The sequence below is a fragment of the Ambystoma mexicanum genome, chromosome 4p, assembly GCF_040938575.1.
Source record: "Ambystoma mexicanum isolate Mex_15411 chromosome 4p, UKY_AmexF1_1, whole genome shotgun sequence".
In the NCBI taxonomy this organism is placed as follows: Eukaryota; Metazoa; Chordata; class Amphibia; order Caudata; family Ambystomatidae; genus Ambystoma; species Ambystoma mexicanum.
Genome location: NC_090927.1, coordinates 184,113,406 through 184,125,444, shown reverse-complemented (window position 1 = coordinate 184,125,444; position 12,039 = coordinate 184,113,406). Strand labels below are relative to the sequence as shown.

Here is a 12,039-nt window from a genome sequence, read left to right as displayed (position 1 = left end):
ACCGGGAGGTCCAGCAAGATCTGAATGGGGCATTCAGGGTGTCATGCTAGGTACTGCCTTCCTCTAAAAATGGTAAAGGTTGCACCACAACCTAAATCTTGGAAAGATAAGCAAGTCCCTGAGCAGTAACAGTAATACCGTAGTTCCACACGTATGCGCTGTACACATGCTATAATAATGCACGCTATTTCACTCTTCAATGTAGAACACATTTAATGTGTGCCAATGCAAAACACAAACATTAAAGATTCAAATAGTGCTAGTCATTCTTCCAACAATTGGATTTATTGTAATACTGAGAAACGCCTGCAAAATGTGCCAATTTGAAAAAATAGACATAGAAGATTCACATAATGCTGGGCATCTCCCAACAATTGAAAATCTCTGGATGGTGAAAAGTGCCAACACGTGTTTCGACCTTCTAGGTCTTCCTCAGGGCACAGTATCTTATGAAAACCACTATAATTTGGACCAAAGCAGATGTCTGACCCTAAATATGACAGCAGTAACAACTTCAGAATGCTCATCGCAGCCCAAATCCTCCAAGGCTAATCAGGAACCGCTGCTTCATTTCTTAGTCCTTAGGGTCCCTTTCCCTCCTGCGCGCCACACTGTCAGTAACTTCACGTGATGAGCTGCCAGCTCAAGACTGCCACCTTAAGCTGTGCACCAGCTCGCCAGCTCCAGGTCTTTTCACAAAGCTACTGATGGATGTGCCAGTGCTTCAGGCGACCATACCTGGATGACTGGAAGATCACAGGTGCCAGAGAAGAGGTGTTCTTCACAGCGAGCAAAGTGTGTGACACTATGCAATATATCATGTAGTTGAAGGGGTAGTATTTAACAGTGTGGATGTTTCAACTGAGGGGTTCCGCGTGGCACCGTAGATAGCAAGAGCATCAGAAAAGGGGCTTCTTAAAGGATGGTCATATTGGGAGTCTTCTGTGCTAACTTTGCTCTGTCCTAATATTCGCACTTCCCTTCAACTACCCTTACTTTAGTGGCATACCTTCTACAAAACCTCTCTGTGGTAACGCACTTACCATCCCTCCAGCATGGCACATGTCTGCATGCAGCACCCACTCAAACCTGTGGGAGTAGATGGCTGTAGATCAAAAAATTTCAACTTTCAGAAAATGGTACATTTTCTTTAAAGCCTAACTTTTTCTTATTTAAACAGATTTAAGGAGCATTGGGGAGGTAGGGCCAACCTTTATCAAAGTCAAAGTTACTAGTCATGTAAAAGGCATTGCATATGTGTGGTTGTACAGCCAAGACTGTAGATCTTGATGAACCCAGTTGCATGGGGAACCAAACATAAAAGAGAAGATTGCTGTGGCTTCCTCCACAGTGTATTTAATTTTCACATCTTTGTTTGTGTCCTCTCCTAGAAAGCCCCAGCGGAAGAGATCACTTTTGAGACACTAAAGAAAGCCATTGGTAAGTGTTAAGTCGTGCATTTCTATTCTACGACGATGAAGGTATTGATATCTTGGAACTGTTTGAGCCTCTGTCACCCCTAGACGGGAGCATGGTGGAGCCACATGTTTCGGCACGGTTCTGAGCCTTCCAACACTAGGTGCACGGGCTCTGTTGCAGCCTCTACGGGTGATGACTTCTAAATACGTGGAGAGAGTTTGCTGGTCGAAGTGAGTCTATTCTCTTGCTAGTCTTTCGGATCTATGTGATCACCTTGACGACAAGGAATCCGGGGACGAAAAGGTCTTTTTAAAAAGTAAAATGGATTCCACTGCTTATAAATGTGGGGTGGGAGGAGACCCATACACCCCTCTCTTACTGCCCCACATGTATTATTACCCTTAACAACCCCCCCCACACACATATATATATATAGTGAAATGCAGCCTTCTATATTCAGCCTTTTCGTCCTTGTAATTTTGACCTGTTATTTTGGTACAATACTGTGTTCCAACCTTTGGAGATATTTGTCTGTCATTAGAAGGTCATGCATTGGAAAGAGTTGGAGGAAATACCATAAACAAAGATTGTACCATTTGAAAAGAACACATGTGACGGCTCTATATTTCTATTGTTTGAGCTTTTGTAAAGTACTGTTTTTTAATTTAAATTAACAAATAAATTGATAAAGGAGGATAGGGGCAAATAAAGGAAAATGGGCAGGTGAATTGGAGAATTGCCAATGTTCTGTGAAAAGAAAACATTCTTTAAAAAAAAATGTCTTTGGATTGATGAAAAGACCGCTGGCGATGTTGGTACTGATAAAAGGCATGGAACCATCAGAGCATGGAATGACTAAAGCAGTGAAACCAGAAGGTTTCGAGTTACAGAAAGATCTACTGATGTCATGAACCATAAACCATGGCACAGTCATTGCATGCAATCCCAGGGCATTCGACTGGCATAAAAGGTGCATGACAAAAGGTTGATCAATATAACATTATTCAGAAGTGCTACTGGTGTGACAGAAAAAACAGCAAATGGGGCTCGGCTGGGAAAGAGTGGCTGCTTTCGTCTATGTTAGGCAGAAACCTGTGCAGTTCCCTTAGGGACCACTGCAAAAGATTTAGGACTACAGGTGGTTGGCAGTAAACCCAATTGGTAGCAGTCTGTACGACCCAGATTTACCTGGTAGCTGTGGCTGAGCAGTCAGACTTCTCTCAAGATGAGTTAGGCAGTATGCAGAGTATACACAATAGGTACAGGGACACAGTAGTACAAGCAAACACTGACCAGAGCTTTGGTGTAAAAAAAATATTTATTTAAAGACACACTTGTAAATTACACTAGCACAAAAAGAGGTAAGTAAATTCAACACACAGTCACTATTACTAGATGTACATCCCTTATTCCTTATTAGACAAGTCTTAGTTAACACCACTTATTTCCAGACAGAGGTGAGCGCTTAACTAAAGATGGCACTCCAATAAGTTAAGAAAAGGGGAGGGAAAAGGCAGAAATTAGGAAAAGCACACAACACAATACTTTAGAAGCACCCAGCAAGGCAGGAAAGTCAAGTCTACTTGTGAGCAAAAAGTTCAGAGGCCAGGCTCCCTCTTAGAGAGAACAGAGCACCAATGCGCCCAAGATCACACAGCTTAAAAGTCTTGAAAAGTCTTGCAGGGAGTTCAGAAAAGAATTAAGTCAGTTCAGAAAAGTTCAGTTAGCCAGCCTAGGGCCAACCCAAGTGGTAAGTGGAGGCTTTAAGAGTCACCCCACACAGACCGTTGTGAGGGAGGCCAGGCGGACACAGTACCTTCAAAGTGGAGAGGATCCTCCAGCGGAGGCAGTTGTTCCTGGCAGCAGGTGCAAGTCACGGCGTCGTCCAGAGGAAGAGATGGTCTCGATGGTCTTGACGTGGAGAAAAGCTGAAGGTCGTTGCACTGCCAGGAAAGAAACCAGCCGCGGTAGTGGAAAAACCGTGGTATTCCGGTTGCCGGGGTGCTTGGCACAGGCAAGGCGGCCACGAGATGATCCGTGAAGGTGAAAAGACGGGCAAACTGGTTATCCCCACCAGTCCAAGGAAGAAGACTCTCCGGGCTGGAGATCTCCTCTGTCGTCGGGAAAAGTGGTGAGACGGTTCAGCAGGGCTCCACCGGTGGTGTCATCATTGCAGGTCGGCTCAGCTTCTCCCTCTTCGGATTCTTTTGGTCCTGTGGCGACTTCTGAAGTTCCAGTCCCCAAAGCCCTGCTTTTATGCAGCAAACCCCCATTCATTCAGCCTAGCTGTCAATCAAACATGCTAAGTGGTGAGCCGGGCGGCTCACCACTTGGGCCAATCACACAAGAGTGCGACTTGAGTTGCCAAGGCAACTCAGTCCAGGGTGCCTAAACCCCCTCCCACACCCACTGTGGTACCCAGACAGAGTGGCACCACTTTTGGAGGCTTCTGTGGAGAAGCCCGCCAAAAAGTGGAACAAAGGGCCCAACTTGGGTTGGAGTCACAGAAGCGAACACAAACGCCATTTTAGAACCGAGTTTTGTCAAAAAATACCAGCCGGTGATTTTATATTAATTTAATAAACCGGCGGTATGTTCGAGGCTATATTAAAAAGTGGTAGCCTCGAACAATGGGAAAATCCCATAGGAAAATATTTGCGGTCGAATATAAAAAGTAGTATCCACTGCCACCAGCCAAAACTCGATCAGGGGGGACGGAGACGTGCCCCCTCGAACAACAGACCCCGGGGCAATCGAATTGCCCCGACCAGTACGTCCACAATATGATGGTTTGTACTGGTTTCTGCTGATAATTTGGGACTAGTAAAGCCAATGGTGACTTTACATGCCCTGGGAGACAGTAGTCAGTCCCAGGGTATGGAGTCTATGTTTGGGGGACACTATGATACCCCTGGGTTACTGCACTGAGGGTGCTGTGTAACCCACATACCAAAAACACATGAAGCCCTATGGGGTAAAGGACCCCATAGCCCATAAAACACATTCACAGTCAAAGGAACACCTCAAATCATGTCTAAGAATGGGAGTAATAGAGTCTCACTCTTAGCAGGAGAGAAAAAAATAAACCCCCAAAATCCAGCAAAGCTGCTGGGGGACTCACTAGGTTTCAGAGAATTCTCCCTAACAGTCTAGAGATGTGCAAAGGGGAGCGAACCTTATGTTTTGGAACTTCTACATGCTAGTAGTGGTTGGGGCTAGTATTGGGTGGAAAAAGAATATACCATCAATAACAAATGACCCTGGTGCCAAATGGGACCCACTACAGGAAACATTTTGAGACTTGCAAAGATTCGAAGAAAGATCGAGATCTAGATGCGTGCAAAGATGAAGATGTGGATTTGGTAGGAATTTGTAGAGATGAAGCGAGGTAACTGGAGAATATGGAAGGGACGCACAGGGCACACACAGGGCTCGCTTGACTTGAAAGGCTGACGTTACGCAGTCGGAATGGTGAACTGTATCAGTTATTTGTTATTCTTTATTTTGATCACGTGGTGATCGGGTGCAAAAGAGAGGGTTGAAATTGGAATTATTGCTCAGAGGATTGCAGTCGAGTGACCTGTGAAGTCAAAATAGTTTTTAAGCCCCATAGACAGAGGCCAGGGTTATGATTACAGGGGAATGACCTACCCCCATGTTATTGCCCGATGTCAAGCTGAGGGCTACATATTGAGAATGGGTCTTTATCCGAAGCGTGCATGACCCCCCCCAGCACTCCCCCCCCGAAGGTCTACAAAGCAATTAGCAAATGGAGGGGTGCAACTAAAATGGCAAAGTTAGAATATTCCAATGACGTCTACAAGAGAGGCCTATAACTTCACAGCAGTTCATCAGTTTAAATCTGTTTAGATTCTTAAACTTAATGCTAGATAAACTCTTTGCAGCAAAAAATATTTAATTAGTTACAATAGAAATTGTCAAAAATTCTAACATTGCTACATTCTTTATAGTGTGCAAGAGTATACAATTATTCATCAATTAGTCCAACAAAATAGCACATTTCAGTTTTATTGAATCTTCATGCAGTCACTTGACAGAAAAATATATCCTGGTCTAGATTTTGATGAAATCTAGCATTAAGACTTCCTGGCTTCCAACATTAAGTAAATAAAACTACTATAATCTGACTTTTTTTGTTGTTTAATTTGTAAAATGAACGAATGATTGTATACTTTTGTACACTAAAGTATGTAACAAATAATGAAACCTGATGTTAAAGATATTTTCATAACAATTGTTATTCTAATTTAATTAAATATCTTTTGGTTGTAAAGAGTTTTAGACTTATCGGTTTAAATTCAACAATATAAAAAATCAATAGTGATAGGCTTTAGTCCCTTGTGATTGCAGGAAGGTGTGTGCAAAAGCACAGAACATCCTTTCTTTTTCACAATCCGCCTGAAGTCACACCTTTGTTACCATTATGGAAGGATTCATTTACTTGAATACAGCCCACTTAACTGAAATAAGCCACCAGGCAAACATCACATTTCTACAATAAGGTCTATAACTGAGATCAGCACCTCCCCCTCCCCCCACCCACACCCATCCCCAGCCCAATTTACCTGCAGCCTTCATAGCCCTCACCGACTCCAGGAACACGCTGTACCAGCCCTTCCCCTTCGCTGAAATGGCACAATAGAAAGGGGGAATACACTACATGTAGTCCCTTTCTCCCTGGGGTCAATGGGGACCATTTTGATTTGTAGTTTTTTATTTTTTTATTTGAGAAAAGGCATTTCCCAATTTAAGAAAAGGCTATTGGCTCTTATAAGGGTACAGATGAAGGAGACTGACAGACAGGTGGCCTGATTGTTGGCATAAACGATTATTATACCAGAGCAGAAAGAGAAAACCTAACTTACTCTAACGGGGGTTGCCCTGCCTGAACTAAAAAAAAAGGGCTCTGTCCCTATGTCCGTGCAAAACAATAGTCCACTGTCCTGTGTCAAAACCCTACTTCTGCCCCTTACACTAAATCCTAAACTAAAAAGGTAGTGGATCTTCTTGGTCCAGGCTCCCTTCTTCTGGACAACGGATCACAGTTCCAACTGTAAGATTGAATCTTTACCTGTCTAAATCCTTTTCCAAGGCACAAAATAAATGTTCCAAGTTAAAGTTCCAACTCAACCATCAGCATTCCTTATCGCACAAAGTTGTTTCTTCACTATTGGGTTCTCCAGGTATCTTGTTCTCAGAGTTTTCATAATGCCAGGGGGATGTCTCCCTTCCGCTGGTCAAAACACATACAGCAAGGTTCAAAACAGTTCTCCTTGGCTGGTAATGGAAATGGTTCCTGTCCCCAGGCCACAACACAAAAGACAAAGTTCAGCACAACCAGGAGGAATGACTCCCTTGCCCCGGTTTAGGTTACCAGCAGAATGACTCCCTTCTCCTGGTAGCTTTTAACTTCTTTTCCAAATCAACAGGGGGAATGATTCATTTCCCCTGGTTTCTCATCTGGAAATTATACTGTTCTTAACTCCTCTTCTTTTATTGGACTCACTTGGTATCTCTCTTTCGCAAATACCGTGATGAGGAAGATTACTTGTGCTGTATGCTGATTTCAGGTTACCAATGCTGGCTTCTCTTTCTGTTTAGCTTGGCCCACTTGGTACACTCTCCTGCCAAGTGGGACCGGAAGGAAGGTACCTCACTTCCTGTTTTGGGTCCCAGACTTCTGCTTCTCTCACTCACTTGCTCGACACTGTTGGCTAACTCTTCCCGCCAAGTGCTGATGTGAGGGAGATGCCTTGCTTTTCATTATGGGTCCCTGACCCCTGCTTCTCTCCTTCTTAGGCTCTGCTCCTATGGCTCACTCTCCCACCAACTACTGGAGCAAGGAATATGCCTTGCTTCTCGATGTGGGTCCCAGGCCCTTCTCTAATGGTCAGTGGTTTTTGTGATGCTACAGAGCATTTTTGCCACCTGCTTGGTGTCCCTTACGGGTCTCCAAATCGTCCCGTACCTGTTACGGGGGCCGGGTAGCTCTCCGGTCCTTCTTGTGATTGAGCTTCTGCACGGCAATACCAGCGTTCCTTTTCACTCACCTCTCTGGCTGTTCGGGTTTTCCATTTGCCTCTCTGCCTGCTGCTTCTTACGGCTGTGCCACCCCACGATTCTTCAAGGATGGCAGAGAGGTTGCTTCCTGCGTGACCTCCTCAGGACCTCCATGGCTCCTTGCCTCTGTCCGCCACTCTGCCTTGTTCTTCTTTCTTGCACAGGATTTGAAACTGTGTGTTCAAAGCGGGATGTAGGAGAAGACAGCAAGTCCTTCTTCAGTTTCCTTTATATTTGGTAAACTCCACCCTGGCGTAACTTCTACACCTGCAGTAGGAGCTGTCAAGTCAATCTTTACTCTTCCCAGGGGCCACCTCGTCTCAGTACTTAGGTCAGGGAAATCCCTAGGACTCTTAAGAATCTTCTTCATCCCAGTATCTTTAACTTCACAGATGATACAGAAGTACATGGATCTATCCTGACCATGGGAGATTGTGTTAGCAGAAGGGTGTAGGGATTGAGGGAGTATGTAGGGTATGGGTGGAAGGGTGTGTATACCGCATTCTCCCGAGATGTCCCCAGAGGAGAGGTCTCTTCCCATGAGATTCTCCTGCTGAGTACCACCCCCAGGGGGACTATCGGGTAGCAGCCTCACCACCATGGCCTCATTGGAAGTGGCTTCCCCTCGGGAAGAAGTGACAACATCTCAGGATTCGTCGCACTCCCCAGAAAACATGTCGGGGTGCTGATTGCAGTAACCTTCTTGATGGGTGGGCATTACTGGGTTTGGTAATGGCCTGGGCCTGTAACTCAATAATGCTGATTGAGCGGCTTATTGCTGAACACATGGATTTAATTATAGACCTCTTCTCATCCAATCAGAATGTTTGGTTATAAACCTTGTTGCAAACATTCTGACTTCAGTATCTCAGTCATTCCCTTTCTTTTCTAGTTGTACAACTACGTGTACCAATAGTCTTGTAGACCTCAGCAGGAATCATGATCCTCGATTTATAGCCCTCAGCTTCGCCTCAGTTAATACCACGAACGTTACCCTTCACGTAGTCAATAAGGCTTAACTATTGATTGCGTTCTAAGCATTCTGATTGGGTCTGATGAGGTCTGGAATGGAATCCATGTGCTTATAAGTCTTATTAAAGATATGTGCATTCCATGTGATCTCTGTGTCTCATTTTTGATACGTGTTGGTTTATGCTGCCCTGTTTTTCTGAACATTTTAATAAAAAGAATACATGCTCATAAATTCTTTGCCCGAAGCACCATCAGACATTCTGAATTTTTATAAATTGTCCTGAGGAAGTGGACAAGTTTGAAAAACAGCAAAACTGAAGAGGTGTAAAGGCCGGGAGGATAGCTCAGGGTCAACGTATTTGTCTTGGAAGCAAAACAACTCATAGCAGCATTGGTTCGAATTCCGTTACCACGCTTAGAGACTGGTCTCTGGTAATAAGCACGTCATAAAAGATTAATTAATTGAATCTCGCAGTAGTAGAACTCCGATTTGGTGAAGCCTCACAGTAGCAATGATTAAAAAGTGAAAAAGTTCTAGGTGGCGAGACTTAATAGCAGGATTCAAACAGTGGATTTCAAAGTGGTGAACAAATGATGGATTCAAATGTTCGGGGTGTGTTGCGTCACCCCTTACCTTTTTGTCTGTATTCCTCCAGGCTGGCCGGGGGGGAGCAGGAGAGCTGCAGCTTATGGCTGGGCGCCAGCAAACGGGAATCACCCTCATCAACTGCCCTTCGCCGGCTGCTCGGGTACGACTGCCCTAAGCTAACTCTAGAAATAGGACTAGGGAAGGGGCTCAGGGGACTTCCTTGTGACTATTGGAAGCCTGGATTTCTTAAAGGGAGTGCAAAATGGCTCCTTTAAAAAGCAACTCTGTTGTTGCAAAACCAAGAGAAAAACACCAATCCAGCAGAAATAACATAAAAGCCTTTTTTTAAAGCCTTGCAAAAGAGAGGGCAAATCGTTTAAGGTCAAACTAATCCAAATAACTCCAGCAGGACACAACGTCCCTTTTTAAAGGTTGGAAAATGGAGGGACCCTCGAGCAGCTCCTTCCACAGAGCACCACTCCTCCCCACAAAGAGGCCAGTGCAATACACACTGGGGGAATGTAGCATTCATGCCAGACCCCAATTACCCCCTGTTCTTTTTGAAAGGAGATGCAGTTAAAATTAGGAGGTTCTTCAATGGTGCTTGTCCTGTTGAATTTGGCAAGCTTGTCAAAGGTGGTGAGCCAGTCTATGATGCCATCACATGGTGTGGGCTTTCTCTAAGATTCATATCTACCCTTTGAATTTAGAATAAACGTTTACCGGAATGCACCCAAAAGCAGGATCCGTAATCACTAGGCGCCTTGTTGGCGCTATCACAGTGTAACCTATGGCAGGCTGCATTCCTGTAAGATAGCTCAGCGGGTTGAGCGCTCGCTGCTGCAATCTGAGCGTGATCTGCAGGTTATAGGTTCGAATCCCGGCAAGGCCAACTCAGCCTTTCATCCTTCCGAGGTCGATAAATGAGTACCAATTTCGGTTGGGAGATATTGTATGTAAATATGTGCACTGTAAAGTGCTTTGGATAAAGGCGCTATATAAATAACACATCATTATCATTCCTCAGATAGCCGACTCAGCCTTTTATGTGTCTGAGAATGAAATAGAGTAGTATTAGATTGGATAATGACAATACTGCTTTTTACACATTACGAGACATCAAAAACAGAGGTAAACATTTTTAGTTTTGTGTTCTTTTGCCATAAATACCTCTGGCAATGCTTACGTAAATGCTGTAGTGTTGTACTGCTTAAACTAAACACACATAATTTATTTTAGAGTCCACATTTAATAATTTAACACACACCTCTTTTAAAAATATACATCTTAACTTTGCTGCCTGGTAGGCTGGGGCCCCCTTGCTGCGCCTAATTACCCCTTCCTCTGCTGCCTGGTGGGCTGGGGCCCCCTTGCTGCGCCCAGTTACCCATTCCTTTGCTGCCTGGTAGGCTGGGGCCCCCTTGCTGCGCCTAATTACCCCTTCCTCTGCTGCCTGGTAGGCTGGGGCCCCCTTGCTGCTCCTAATTACCCCTTCCTTTGCTGCCTGGTAGGCTGGGGCCCCCTTGCTGCGCCTAATTACCCATTCCTTTGCTGCCTGGTAGGCTGGGGCCCCCTTGCTGCGCCTAATTACCCCTTCCTCTGCTGCCTGGTAGGCTGGGGCCCCCTTGCTGCTCCTAATTACCCATTCCTCTGCTGCCTGGTAGGCTGGGGCCCCCTTGCTGCGCCTAATTACCCATTCCTCTGCTGCCTGGTAGGCTGGGGCCCCCTTGCTGCGCCTAATTACCCATCCCTTTGCTGCCTGGTGGGCTGGGGCCCCCTTGCTGCGCCTAATTACCCATTCCTTTGCTGCCTGGTGGGCTGGGGCCCCCTTGCTGCGCCTAATTACCCCTTCCTCTGCTGCCTGGTGGGCTGGGGCCCCCTTGCTGCGCCCAATTACCCATTCCTTTGCTGCCTGGTAGGCTGGGGCCCCCTTGCTGCGCCCAATTACCCATTCCTTTGCTGCCTGGTAGGCTGGGGCCCCTTTGCTGCGCCTAATTACCCCTTCCTCTGCTGCCTGGTAGGATGGGATCCTCTTGCTGCGCCTAATTACCCCTTCCTCTGCTGCCTGGTGGGCTGGGGCCCCCTTGCTGCGCCCAGTTACCCATTCCTTTGCTGCCTGGTAGGCTGGGGCCCCCTTGCTGCGCCCAATTACCCATTCCTTTGCTGCCTGGTAGCCTGGGGCCCCCTTGCTGCGCCCAATTACCCATTCCTCTGCTGCCTAGTAGGCTGGGGCCCCCTTGCTGCGCCTAATTACCCCTTCCTCTGCTGCCTGGTAGGCTGGGGCCCCCTTGCTGCTCCTAATTACCCCTTCCTCTGCTGCCTGGTAGGCTGGGGCCCCCTTGCTGCGCCTAATTACCCATTCCTCTGCTGCCTGGTAGGCTGGGGCCCCCTTGCTGCGCCTAATTACCCATTCCTTTGCTGCCTGGTAGGCTGGGGCCCCCTTGCTGCTCCTAATTACCCATTCCTCTGCTGCCTGGTAGGCTGGGGCCCCCTTGCTGCGCCTAATTACCCCTTCCTCTGCTGCCTGGTGGGCTGGGGCCCCCTTGCTGCGCCCAGTTACCCATTCCTTTGCTGCCTGGTAGGCTGGGGCCCCCTTGCTGCGCCCAATTACCCATTCCTTTGCTGCCTGGTAGGCTGGGGCCCCCTTGCTGCGCCTAATTACCCCTTCCTCTGCTGCCTGGTGGGATGGGATCCTCTTGCTGCGCCTAATTACCCCTTCCTCTGCTGCCTGGTGGGCTGGGGCCCCCTTGCTGCGCCCAGTTACCCATTCCTCTGCTGCCTGGTAGGCTGGGGCCCCCTTGCTGCGCCCAATTACCCATTCCTTTGCTGCCTGGTAGCCTGGGGCCCCCTTGCTGCGCCCAATTACCCATTCCTTTGCTGCCTGGTAGGCTGGGGCCCCCTTGCTGCGCCCAATTACCCCTTCCTCTGCTGCCTGGTAGGCTGGGGCCCCCTTGCTGCTCCTAATTACCCCTTCCTCT

General features: G+C 46.9%; 1 protein-coding gene across 6 annotated transcripts in view; it reads left to right on the top strand.

Annotated features, from left to right (window-relative positions):
• EFR3B (EFR3 homolog B) overlaps positions 1–12,039 on the top strand; it is a 1,154,471-nt gene that overhangs the window by 1,083,437 nt on the left and 58,995 nt on the right. For all 6 annotated transcript variants that reach the window (XM_069605670.1, XM_069605672.1, XM_069605667.1 and 3 more), the window contains one exon: positions 1,392–1,440. In XM_069605670.1, coding sequence (XP_069461771.1) covers positions 1,392–1,440 — 49 coding nt within the window. The remainder of the gene's footprint in view (positions 1–1,391; positions 1,441–12,039) is intronic.